The sequence below is a fragment of the Trichogramma pretiosum genome, unplaced genomic scaffold (assembly GCF_000599845.2).
Source record: "Trichogramma pretiosum strain Unisexual culture from Peru unplaced genomic scaffold, Tpre_2.0 scaffold33, whole genome shotgun sequence".
Classification (NCBI taxonomy): domain Eukaryota; kingdom Metazoa; phylum Arthropoda; class Insecta; order Hymenoptera; family Trichogrammatidae; genus Trichogramma; species Trichogramma pretiosum.
In genome coordinates this window covers 787035-797938 of record NW_019641610.1, presented here as the reverse complement: position 1 = coordinate 797938, position 10904 = coordinate 787035, and the positions used below count along the sequence as shown (strand labels likewise).

At 28.8% G+C, this 10904-nt stretch overlaps 4 protein-coding genes across 5 annotated transcripts; 2 read left to right on the top strand and 2 right to left on the bottom strand.

Moving 5' to 3' along the window:
• The first annotated feature begins 7 nt into the window (after positions 1–7).
• LOC106649006 (cyclic GMP-AMP synthase-like) lies at positions 8–2611 on the top strand. 2 transcript variants are annotated; one of them, XM_023458576.1, is made up of 10 exons: positions 8–132; positions 260–425; positions 777–947; positions 1026–1108; positions 1171–1321; positions 1413–1556; positions 1625–1903; positions 1972–2158; positions 2220–2255; positions 2316–2611. In XM_023458576.1, the coding sequence occupies exons 2-10, from the start codon at positions 300–302 to the stop codon at positions 2594–2596; spliced, it is 1458 nt and encodes a 485-aa protein (XP_023314344.1). In that variant the 5' UTR covers positions 8–132; positions 260–299; the 3' UTR covers positions 2597–2611. The 2 variants fall into 2 exon arrangements, with proteins under 2 accessions (XP_023314344.1, XP_014221756.1); XM_014366270.2 differs by having other exon boundaries at positions 8–196.
• A 19-nt stretch (positions 2612–2630) lies between these two features.
• Positions 2631–6655, bottom strand: LOC106649008 (ubiquinone biosynthesis protein COQ4 homolog, mitochondrial). Its single transcript, XM_014366272.2, has 5 exons — positions 6566–6655; positions 5975–6106; positions 3558–3901; positions 3262–3485; positions 2631–3195 (listed from the first exon to the last, which is right to left on the bottom strand). The coding sequence occupies exons 2-5, from the start codon at positions 6042–6044 to the stop codon at positions 3045–3047; spliced, it is 789 nt and encodes a 262-aa protein (XP_014221758.1). The 5' UTR covers positions 6045–6106; positions 6566–6655; the 3' UTR covers positions 2631–3044.
• On the bottom strand, positions 4222–5977 carry LOC106649007 (UDP-sugar transporter UST74c). The gene has a single exon (XM_014366271.2). It carries the CDS (start codon positions 5825–5827, stop codon positions 4847–4849), a length of 981 nt encoding a protein of 326 aa, XP_014221757.1. The 5' UTR covers positions 5828–5977; the 3' UTR covers positions 4222–4846.
• Positions 6656–6956: 301 nt separating the features above from the next.
• On the top strand, positions 6957–9498 carry LOC106649004 (glutamyl-tRNA(Gln) amidotransferase subunit B, mitochondrial). The gene is made up of 10 exons (XM_014366269.2): positions 6957–7067; positions 7343–7490; positions 7576–7689; positions 7752–7924; positions 7999–8147; positions 8231–8466; positions 8523–8711; positions 8788–8924; positions 9092–9215; positions 9283–9498. Exons 1-10 carry the CDS (start codon positions 6976–6978, stop codon positions 9496–9498), a joined length of 1578 nt encoding a protein of 525 aa, XP_014221755.1. The 5' UTR covers positions 6957–6975.
• The last annotated feature ends 1406 nt before the right edge of the window (positions 9499–10904 follow it).

Below are 10904 nucleotides of genomic sequence, written 5' to 3'. Positions count from 1 at the left end.
TCTTGTTTGTTGACGTGTCTTTAGAATTCAGTTTTCAGTGCTGCAGCATGTGAGCTGTTTGATGCTAAAGCACTATACAATTAAAAATAATATTATAAAACCTATACTCTAAGTATAGATTGTTATGTTGAGATTAACATTTCAAAAATATAATACTTATTTTTTTAATTGTTAGAGTTTAAAACAGCGTTTAACTGTAAGTATTTGACATTAATAATTTTAAGTTTATAAAAATTATTAAAGTTGATTAACTCTGCAGATTTTCGTTTTACAAGGATCAATATCTATAAACAATCAAAATGGTCGACGAAAATCTTTATAGAATTAAAAAATATAGCGATGACACGGCTTTCAGTTGCATAAGCAAACATTTTATTACATTAAAAGATGAAGAAATCAAAGCAAACAATCAACATTTGCATAATGTAAGTGTTGAATGTTTATTAATTTGTCAACAATATTTTTTCATGGGACGACGAAGCTATAGTAACAATATACATTTTCAAATGAGTTTATAAATTTTTTAAACTAACTACAACATTTTATGTCGGCTTGGGTTTTTTAAGTTTTTTAAGTTTTTGCAGAAATTTCCAGAAAAAGATATAAATATCAGTAAAAAAACACGCTTAAAAATATTTAGTTTTTCATAAATTTCGGTATCGCTTAGAATCGATTTGAGTTTTCTGGAATTAATTGAAAAGAAAAAATAATGCTGAAATGTGCATTCTATTTCTCCGCGAAATTTAATATCTTATCAATATTAACATTTGATTAAGGTTGTCTCTCAAGGATTAATTCCACTCATGAAAGAAGACACTCTTTTCAAAGATATATACAGGAACATTAAATATGAAGGAAGTTATTTCAAAGGAACAAAAGTGGCGAAGCCCGATGAATATGACCTTAACTTGAGCATGAAACTACCTTTAAATTATAATGAGTTGCAAGTTTGTTAATTATAATTTAAAGTTCGAATATTAATTTTAAAAAAATGTTTGCATTACTCATTATTTTTATTTTTTAAGGTCGAGACAAATCATAAACATTTTAGTTACGTGAAAATAAAAGTTAACTCCGAAAGTAAATTACCCAAGTGGGAGGAACATAGGTATGAAAGTTATTAAATTTTTAATGTAAAAGTGAAATTTTATAATAAAGCTTTATACTTAGTAAAATACTGAATAAGTGGTTGAGTGACAAGAACTATTTAAATCAAAATAAATTCCACCAGTGGATGGAAGCTATCATGACAAATACTTACAAGAAGCTTAAAAAATCTGACAATTTTTATGAACTCGAGGTTGATGGAAAAAATTATCGTGTAAATATTGATTTTTTAGATATCTACAGCCTCAGCTGCTATAATAGTAATAATAGTAGAATAAAAATAATAGAGATGTATTTTTCAATAGATAAAACAATTTAAAAAATCGGGACCAGCATTCACAATATTCGTCGAGCTGGGAGATCATCCAACCTTAATGAGCATGGATATTGTACCTTGCTTAGAATTAAATGATATAATACTCCAAGGCTACAAAACTTTTCCTGATGTGGTATGATAATATTAATGAATAAAAAGAAAATTTGTAAAAAGTTTTTAACATGTTCTTTATACTGAAAGAGTCCTAGTAAATGTGTTGTCGCCAAACCTATTAGCAAAGAGCCAGAAGGTGAATTTCTCTGGAGGTTGAGTTTTTATGAGCAAGAAAAACAAATACTCTCGAATTCTGAAGTAAGCAAACTAAAAGTAGTCGTAAAAATGATCAAAAAGTTACGCGACCAATTGAATTATAAGCCTCTGGCTAGTTATTATATCGAGACCATATTCCTGCACGAAATCGCTAAAAGAAAATCGGACGTTGATTTTTTTAGAGCTTCGAAAACTTCATTATTTATTTACGTGAGTTTGTAGTAAATATAATTTCTATAATTAATAATTATTGTATCTACATTTATTAAAATTTATAGATGTTGCAAAAATTGATACAGGCCCTTGAAAAAAAATGCATACCATATTTTTGGCACGAGGGTCACAATCTAATAGGACACTTGCAACCACCAGTAATAGAAAATTATGCTAATCGATTAAAAAACATTCTATTGAGCATAGATAAAAAAATAGTTGATGATCGTTTTGCAATGGCTGAGTTTTTATGTAAGTAAATTTTTATATTGTTTTTAAATTTTTATAATTTTAATCACGAGAAACTTTTTAGTAAACGAAGAGGAAAAAAAAAATCTACTTGAAATAGGTAAGAAATATTTATATTTGAATGCATACCTCTTAATGGCTTCTAAATTGTGAAATTCAGTTGAATCATCAAAAACGAATGGAAGCGATACACAAAATTTGGAAAAGTCTGAGGTCATTAAGAAGATAAAGCATGTAATTAATGATGGCAAAAACAAGGAAAATCAAAATTCTTTTGCGACAATTGTCACGCATGCAATCATCGATAGAAAGGAAAATGATTTAGAAAGAAGGATCGCCTTTGTTTGTGAAGAGTTAAAGAATCTGGGTCAAATGAAGGAACAAATACCCCTGGCAGATTTGAACAAGCTCAGCGAAAGTTTTAAAATTATGTTTAGCTGACTCGATTGGCGAACATTTCTAATTCATCTTTCACCACTTTTTTAACGAATGTTTTGAGGTATTTTTTAAAGTCCATATAATGTATGAATATTTTTAAATTTACTATTAACTTTTATACCCGTTTAAAATTGCCTCGTGTAATTTAATATTTATTTATGAAGTAAGTTTTGAATCGGGCTCACGCAAAAAGGAGCTTACACGTGTCAGATACGTACTGCGTCAGCAAAAGCTTCCTTTATTGTATCATCAGCATAATTATTTAAGTATAAAGAAAATGTCTTAACAAAGTGAAGGGCAATAATTTCATAATTAATCATGATTTCTAACTATGTTAGGGTACTAAAATTAATTTTTAAAAAAATCATAAATATTGTTTAATATGCAAACTGATATAATAATGTAAGTAAATACTCTAAAAAAAAATAAAATCTAATTATTTATTAACAATTTATAATAATCGCGTAATATTCATTTCTTTATGAAAATCTTCAAGTGATTGCTCCCAGCGTTTTTCAAAGTAGATACCAAGTAAAAAACTAGCATTTTTCCCCGTTTGAATAGCCCATGGAAGATGATAATTGAGATAAAGTTGACGCTGTCTGTTGATAAAATAAAAAAAAAATGATAGTTGTGAATAAATGAAACTCGAGATCATCATCACTCACTTAGGCTTGAGTCTAGCTGCACCAAAAATAGCACCAGCGACACACATGGGCAGTTTGAGTTGAAGACCCTCGACCCATTTGACGCTCACCTCGCCGAGCATCGTCGTAGGCATGAGTAGCACCGCATGAAATATATCATGGACCTCGCGATAGCGCTGCATCACGTAAGCCAATTCCAAATCGTCGACAAACTGAACCGGCGATCTATCGTCTGGTGAAACTTTCTGCAATCGCATTGATGCACATTACCATAAAAGCTTATGGAAAAATCCATTTTGGTCGATCAATTAACTTACATTATTTTCCAAAAAAAGAGAATACGTTTTGCCGACACTACCCTCGGGAAGATCGCGCAGACGTTGCAAATCTAGAGTTCTGGTATTGATTCGTGGCTTCTCATCCAATATCCTCTTTCCCTCGTCGCTGGAGAGCATCCGATCTCGACAATGGACGAGTGCTCCCTGGCCAGTAGTTTCGCCTAGACAGGCGATCATATCACCGCGATAGGGATTTGTAATGGAAATAGTCGCCGATCCAGCTGTTAGCAAAAGTCTTTGAAGCAGTGACAAGTTCGCGTGGTTTTTCTCGAAATCCTCTACGAAAGCTTCGTGCGAATAGTTTCTGGCATTTTTGTGGACACCTGTTATGAATGATTATCAAAACAATTAATAATCTTTTATAAAGCAGATTTAAAGAACTGTTACTATGATGCTTTGGTAGAATTTAAATTAAAAAGATATTCTTCTTACTTTTTTTTGTTACCAGAACAACTTTTTATGAGCTTGCATAAAACATGCTAAAATTGTCAAAACAACAGTCACTTATAGACTCATGCTCAAAAATAAAGATTACAAAGGTTTAATAGGTCTATATTAATTTTTTTTTATTTTAAACCATAAAGAATTTATTCAAAAAAGTGAAAAAAGAATTTAAAAAATTATTTACTGAGTTGTTTATTTTATTATATAAGTCAATTGGTACATTTCAAACAGTAGGAACACATATGATTATAAAAATTTGACAATATTATAATGTTTAAAACAAAGATTTTAAAATAATACAATTGCTTACATAAGTTTTCTATTATCATAAAATTTATTTGGCATAAATTACAAATTAAGCCACTGTATACTATGGCACACATTCGTTGTCCTGGTAACAGTAACTCCACTTTGGTATTTAACAAGGAAAAAATAACAAATTTTATTGTAAAAGAGTAAAGATACTCAAAGTATAACATGAGATATAGTGAATAAAAAGCTTTTAAAGAATTTTGAATGGCACATTACAAAATATGATCATTGTATTCATGATATATTCATCATAAATTAGAGGCAACATTCACACAAAAATAATATGATAATATTTTGTTTCAAATAACTTTATCAAGTATAGACTATTTTTATGAAAAATGTATTGAATATAAGATATTTGAGCTAATAGAGATAGCAATTGAATAACTTTGTTTATACAATAATTTGTGCGATTTAACAAGTTTTCTATAAATGCTGTACAATAATATTTTGTAATTAGTTCACCCTTACTAATATTCAGAAATTATTTACACATAGTTATCAGAATAATGTCAAATAACTTGTGGTTTATTAGACTGTTCCTCTGTAAGGAGTGTGTATTTTGTTTCTGCAGGTTCTTTTCTACGGAAAGTAACATAAGTATAGATTAAACTTCCAATTACGCTAACATTTAGACCTATAAAATTTGTCCAAGAGAATATATAATCACCACCGATTATCATTCCCAAGTATGTGACAGAAATATTTTTCAAACAACCAATTATAGTTGTTGTTAGAGCTGAATTATAATATGTACAAATTATAACACTATAAGAAAGAACAAAGCCTAGAAAACATGACATCACAAATTGAATGAGGAAGATTGGATCAGACCAGTGAGGAAATGATGATGCTTTCTCAATATCACCAGTGTACCAAGATAGAACTATAGTTGGCACTACCATAAATAAGGAATTATAATACATTAATCCATATTTTCCTAGTTCCTTAGAATCTAACTTTTTTTTCATGTACACTCCATTGGCTGCAGTAAAAATGTCATTCATCAATATAAACATATACCCTTTGAAATTAAATGCTAAGTCATTAGAAGCAGCTAATAATGCTCCTAGTATCATTGTATAAACACTGAACTGTACAGAAGGTTTTGCCCTAACTCCAAGTATGTAAAACTCAGCAATCATTGTCATTAAAATACTAAATCTACGTAACACAGTAAACATTGGAAGACTTAATTGCTTTGTCCCACCTAAACCAAATATCATATTGCAAATGTAAATTAATGGTAAAGGCCAAATTTTTTTAAAAGTTGATTTTTCCAGACCAGGAAAATCAATTATTTTAAATGCTCTAGCAATGAATAGGACTACAATGGTTGCTAACATCTGCCCTATTCCCAGAACTTGAAATGATGGAAAATTAAATGATGTTAATACTGTCTTATTTACAACAGTTATCATTAATGAGGAGAAACCATAAGCACAAGCTGAAGAAGCTTTTTGGAAAACTGTAATTTGCTGTAACTTAGACATGATTGCACTTTTATATGATTATTCAATTATTTAAACCAAAATTATCTTAGAATATGCTATAAGCTAGTCTAACAATCTAGTATAAAGAGTCATTATCACACATTTAAAACTCGCACTGTGGATAATTTGCAGCTCAAAATAACGTACAAACTGGTAGAGCCATCTTCATCCTGTACATAATCTGTCTGCAAGAGCATTTTCCAATTGTAGTGGTCATAATGGTGACTCAAGTAAATGGAAATTGAAAATCACTTCACTTTTTCTGCAAGGTCACACTATCTGAAAATCAATGATCATTATAAAATATCTACTTTTATCAGATTATTAATTTGAAAATAAAATAATTAGAGAATAAATTTGACAAATAAATAATTTTATACGAAAATAAAGTATTAGTTACTTGTATTTTTATGCTACCTTCTGGTCGAATTTCTTAAGTTAGACTAATTATGAAATCGTTAGCACAAGTTATCAAAAAACTACTAGAGTTACAGAGATAAGATGTTTCTTATCACTAGTTTCGTGAAATGAACCCGAAATTCGAACCCCGAACCGGCTGCGATTTGATTACAAAAGAAATTTCGGTTCAGATTATTTCATTCATTATTGGTTTATGTATAATTCGAGGCTTAATGATAAAAAAACGAATGTTTAAACGAATTTAAGCGGGTACATTTTGATGGATAGTCAAGATCAAAGGATTTTCATAGTTTTGTTGTAAAAAATATCAAAACTCACCAGCAAGCTTTTATTTCTTGATTATAGCTAGAACAATTTTAATGAAAATATTCTTCAAACAACTACGTGACACATTTCGTCGACGCAAAATAATATGTATCGACAATGTGACGTAAATATATACGGAGATGTGAGTTACGACTACTGTGTCATTAATGGCACTTTATTCTATGTTTAGTATCAAAGGATACGTGTATGTAGATGTACTACAAACTGACTGCTTGTTCAAGCGAGGTTATGTTGTCAATAACATCGCGAGATTTTGCAAGCAGATAGAACTAGCAGTAGTAGCAGTGAGATAGTGGCGGTACGAGAATGAATTCTACCGGCCTTTGCTCTTTCTTTACTCCGATAAATGCAATTAGATACTAACTCGCACCTTGATCACTGGATAAATTAAGACGTTTGGAATGCCTCGATTGCTCGTCAACGATAAATGCTTAAAAAGAAATTACTCTTTTCTGAGAAGATCGTTTTGTAACGCAGGAAGTGGAAAGTCAATGTGAGTCTCGGTTTGTTTGTTGTTGTTCTTAACCATTAAGATAAAACGATTCAAGAGATTTGAGATCATCTTTTTCCTCGTGGCATTGTTATTTTTAGATAGCAGAATGCAATTTTAAAATAATTTTTGTTTATTTTCTTATAAATTAACAAAAAATCAATTCAGTGTAGATAAAGTATTTTGAATACAAAGACAATATCTCCGATTTAATATAAAAAATATTATATTTATGATGTAATTGATGTGAATAAATATAAATTTTTATTTTATAAAAGAAAGACATGGAATTCTGTGGTTGGCTTAGAAATTCACGCTCAAATTGCGTCGGATTCAAAATTATTTTCTGCAGCAAGTACGAAATTCGGAAAATCAGCTAACTCTTGTGTATCTTTTTTTGATTGTGCAACACCTGGAACATTACCAGTAAGATTTTTTTTATATTTCAATTTCAAAGGATATGATAAGATGTAAATATCTGTTAAAATAACAATTTATAAAATTTTCATAGGTATTGAACAAAAAATGTGTAGAAGCCGGAGTAATTACTGCACTTGCTTTGCAATGTCAAATTAATCAAATATCATATTTTGATAGAAAACATTATTTTTATGCAGATTTGCCTGTGAGTGTACATAATAAGTATTCAAAATATTGATGCAGTTTCAGAAGAAATTTTTTTTTCAGGCTGGTTATCAAATCACTCAACAACGAAAACCAATTGCAATAAATGGGAAATTGAAATTCAATGTTTTTACTTCTGTAGCCAATAAAGAATCTTATTTTAAATCTTCAAAATTAAAACAAATACAGTTAGAACAAGACAGTGGAAAGACCTTAAATGATGAAAGTACCAAAAGGTTTATTCAAATTTTATTTAAAATATCTCATGAAAAGTGATACTATTAATGAGTTTATAATATTCATAATTCAGGAGTCTTATAGACTTGAATAGAGCTGGTATACCATTGATGGAATTTGTATTTGAACCAGATTTGAAAGATGGAGAAGAAGCTGCAGCACTAGTCAAAGAACTTATTCTCATTTTGCAAAGACTGAATACGTGTTCTTGTAAAATGGATGGTAAGTTTTGAAATCTTTTGAAATGTTTTCAAAAATGTTTTTATTGAAAATAAATAAAATTTAAAACATTCTATTTTAATCAGAGGGAGCTCTCAGAGTGGATGCTAATGTTTCAATAAACAGACCAAATGAGTCATTAGGAGTGAGAACTGAGATTAAAAATATTGGTAGTGTTCGTGGAGTAGCTAGTGCAATTAATTATGAAATTAAACGACAAATTGATCTTTGTGAAAGAAATATAGAAATTGTAAATGAAACGAGAGCATGGGATGTCACTAGCAATAAAACTATTTCTATGAGAAGTAAAGAAGATAAACAGGTAAAAACATATTGAATAATCATTTAAAACAATCAAATAATTAAACTGTTATGTAGGATTACCGCTTCATGCCAGAACCAAATTTACCTCCTCTTCATATTCATGTAGACAAGGAATTAGAAAACACTCACAATCTAGTAGATGCTACAATTCTCAAAACCCAAATACCAGAAATGCCTCAAGAAACAAGGGATAGACTTCAAACAGATTATGGATTATCGAAAATTCATTCTATCATTTTAGTAGTAAGTAATGAAAAATTTAATAGCATTCAGTAAATGTGAGTAGTCATTTATGAAGAATACCCCTTTTTATTTTCAGAATGAACCAATATTATTTGACTTATTCATGTATCTCATTACTTGTAATAAAAATCGTTCTCCATATATTGTATTCAAAACGATTTTTCATGAGTTATTAGGACTTCTGTATAAAAACAATCAAGATTATGATTATGTGTGAGTTATTAATAATATTTTTAAAAATTTGGTAAATCTCTATCAAGTTTGGTATAAAAAAAAAAAATAAATACCAAAAATTGATTAAAACATTTTTGGAATTTTGGATTTTTAATTAAACAATGAGATACTCTTTTTTGTAAAAAAATAATAAAATTATTTTTCAGATTAGAAATACGAGATGAGTTCGGAAAATTGATTGATTTTTTGCAAAGTGAAAAAATAAATTTAATGGTGTTTAATAATGTGCTGAAAGAATTGGTGAAAAATCCTACCATATCTTCAAAAGAGGTACCTTTTTTAAACACTTTAAAAACTTATAGAATTAGTAATAAATTTGTATAATGCATTGTTAAAGATGATAGAAAAGAATAATTGGTTTCAAATAAGCGATGAAGAAGAATTGAAGAAAATATGTCAAACTCTGCTTGACGAAAATCCTCACTTAGTTGAGCAATATAAAAATGGAAAGAAAAAACTGTATAAATATTTTCTTGGGCAAATAGTTAAAAAAACAAACGATACAGCTAATATGAAAAAAGTTGATCAAATTATGAAAAAACTATTACAATAATAAAGACTAACTTGATTACATGTAAATATTTGTTAAAAATGTTGGTTAATAAATTGTTTTTTTTATCTTAAAAATTATAGTATTTATTAATAATTCGCTATTGTGGATTATTTTTACTTCTGATTGGCTTGTAAAAATTGTAAAAAATATAAATCACATGTTCAAAATTTTTTAATTGAATTATTATTTATAGTTACAAGTAAAAAATGAAGTAGGAAATAAATAATTTTTATTTTGTCGCATGATTAATTTCGGAGACTAGAATCCTCAGTCCCCAGGAAAAATTTCCGTTCAATTCAATAATTCTATTGCTCGCGTTCTTACATAAGTATACAATATTTCTTTTTCGTGAGTGTCCGATGATTTTTCATCTGTTCATCACAATTAAAGTGACAGTGTGTTATAACAATGACACTCAAACGATGTAAAATTAAACGTATTATTCCTAGTATTACAATACGTATAATATTTTGAATAAAAACCCTTTTGCCATAATGCGCAATTTTTTTCATTTCCAATTATTCATATTTTTAGCAAAAACGGCCTCAATTTTTAAATAGTATGAGCATTGCCTTTACCATTAAATCACCGTTATAAATGCCTTACATTTGGATAGGGCAACATGCAAGCAGTCGAGCATGAGTTGAAGGTATTTTATTGTGATCAACCCAGCGAGACTTCTGAATCTTCTTTCTCGTTTATAACGTATAATTGGCTCATGTAGATGGTAAAAAGGAGCTTATTCGTGTATATCTCGATTTTTAAACTATATAATACAATACAAGCACATATGAGATATATCACCACTATTATACAAAGAAATGAAAATGTCTATCTTCTTGAAAAAATGGGTTATGCATAATCTCTTACATTACTTCAATTTAGCAAATTTTACATTCTATAATTACTCATTATTCTTGAATAATTATTACATAGATTTTTATGGTATCTGCTTTTTTTACAACTGTGTACAGTACTAAATGTTAAGTTTACTAAAGAACAAAAAATCATTGATTACTTTATTAATTATGAGTTAACAGTATTCATAAGTTTTTGTCAATGCCTTTGCATTTAGCGCATGAGACCTAAAGAAAATTGAATATATAAAAGCAGTTGACTTTCTTTTTATAGTTATATCAAATTTAAAAAAGTCTCTTGATGCAATTTTCCTATACGATACGTAAAAACTGTATTAGAAAACACACAGTAAATTTGATGGCTAAAAATTTTTAATAAAATGTTATCTCAAAGATTTTATATATTTATGAATTAATGATGTTTCATGGCTTAAACCTAAGTACACTGAGCAATTTATAGTAACTCGTGGCTATTTTTATCATCATCTTAAAAAATTTGATTTTTTGCCAGGAAGTAAGGATAGAAATAATAAGTACAAATAATGAAAA

Coding starts and splice junctions, on each gene's coding strand:
- LOC106649006 (XM_023458576.1), top strand. CDS start 300: ATGGTCGACGAAAATCTTTATAGAATTAAAAAATATAGCGATGACACG. Junction 1,904..1,971: donor AAACTTCATTATTTATTTAC/GTGAGTTTGTAG, acceptor TAAAATTTATAG/ATGTTGCAAAAATTGATACA. Junction 2,159..2,219: donor TGCAATGGCTGAGTTTTTAT/GTAAGTAAATTT, acceptor GAAACTTTTTAG/TAAACGAAGAGGAAAAAAAA.
- LOC106649007 (XM_014366271.2), bottom strand. CDS start 5,827: ATGTCTAAGTTACAGCAAATTACAGTTTTCCAAAAAGCTTCTTCAGCT.
- LOC106649008 (XM_014366272.2), bottom strand. CDS start 6,044: ATGACCACTACAATTGGAAAATGCTCTTGCAGACAGATTATGTACAGG. Junction 3,486..3,557: donor CTCTTTTTTTGGAAAATAAT/GTAAGTTAATTG, acceptor ATGCGATTGCAG/AAAGTTTCACCAGACGATAG. Junction 3,196..3,261: donor GCAGCTAGACTCAAGCCTAA/GTGAGTGATGAT, acceptor TTTTATCAACAG/ACAGCGTCAACTTTATCTCA.
- LOC106649004 (XM_014366269.2), top strand. CDS start 6,976: ATGCCTCGATTGCTCGTCAACGATAAATGCTTAAAAAGAAATTACTCT. Junction 7,068..7,342: donor GCAGGAAGTGGAAAGTCAAT/GTGAGTCTCGGT, acceptor ATTTTATAAAAG/AAAGACATGGAATTCTGTGG. Junction 8,467..8,522: donor GAAGTAAAGAAGATAAACAG/GTAAAAACATAT, acceptor ACTGTTATGTAG/GATTACCGCTTCATGCCAGA.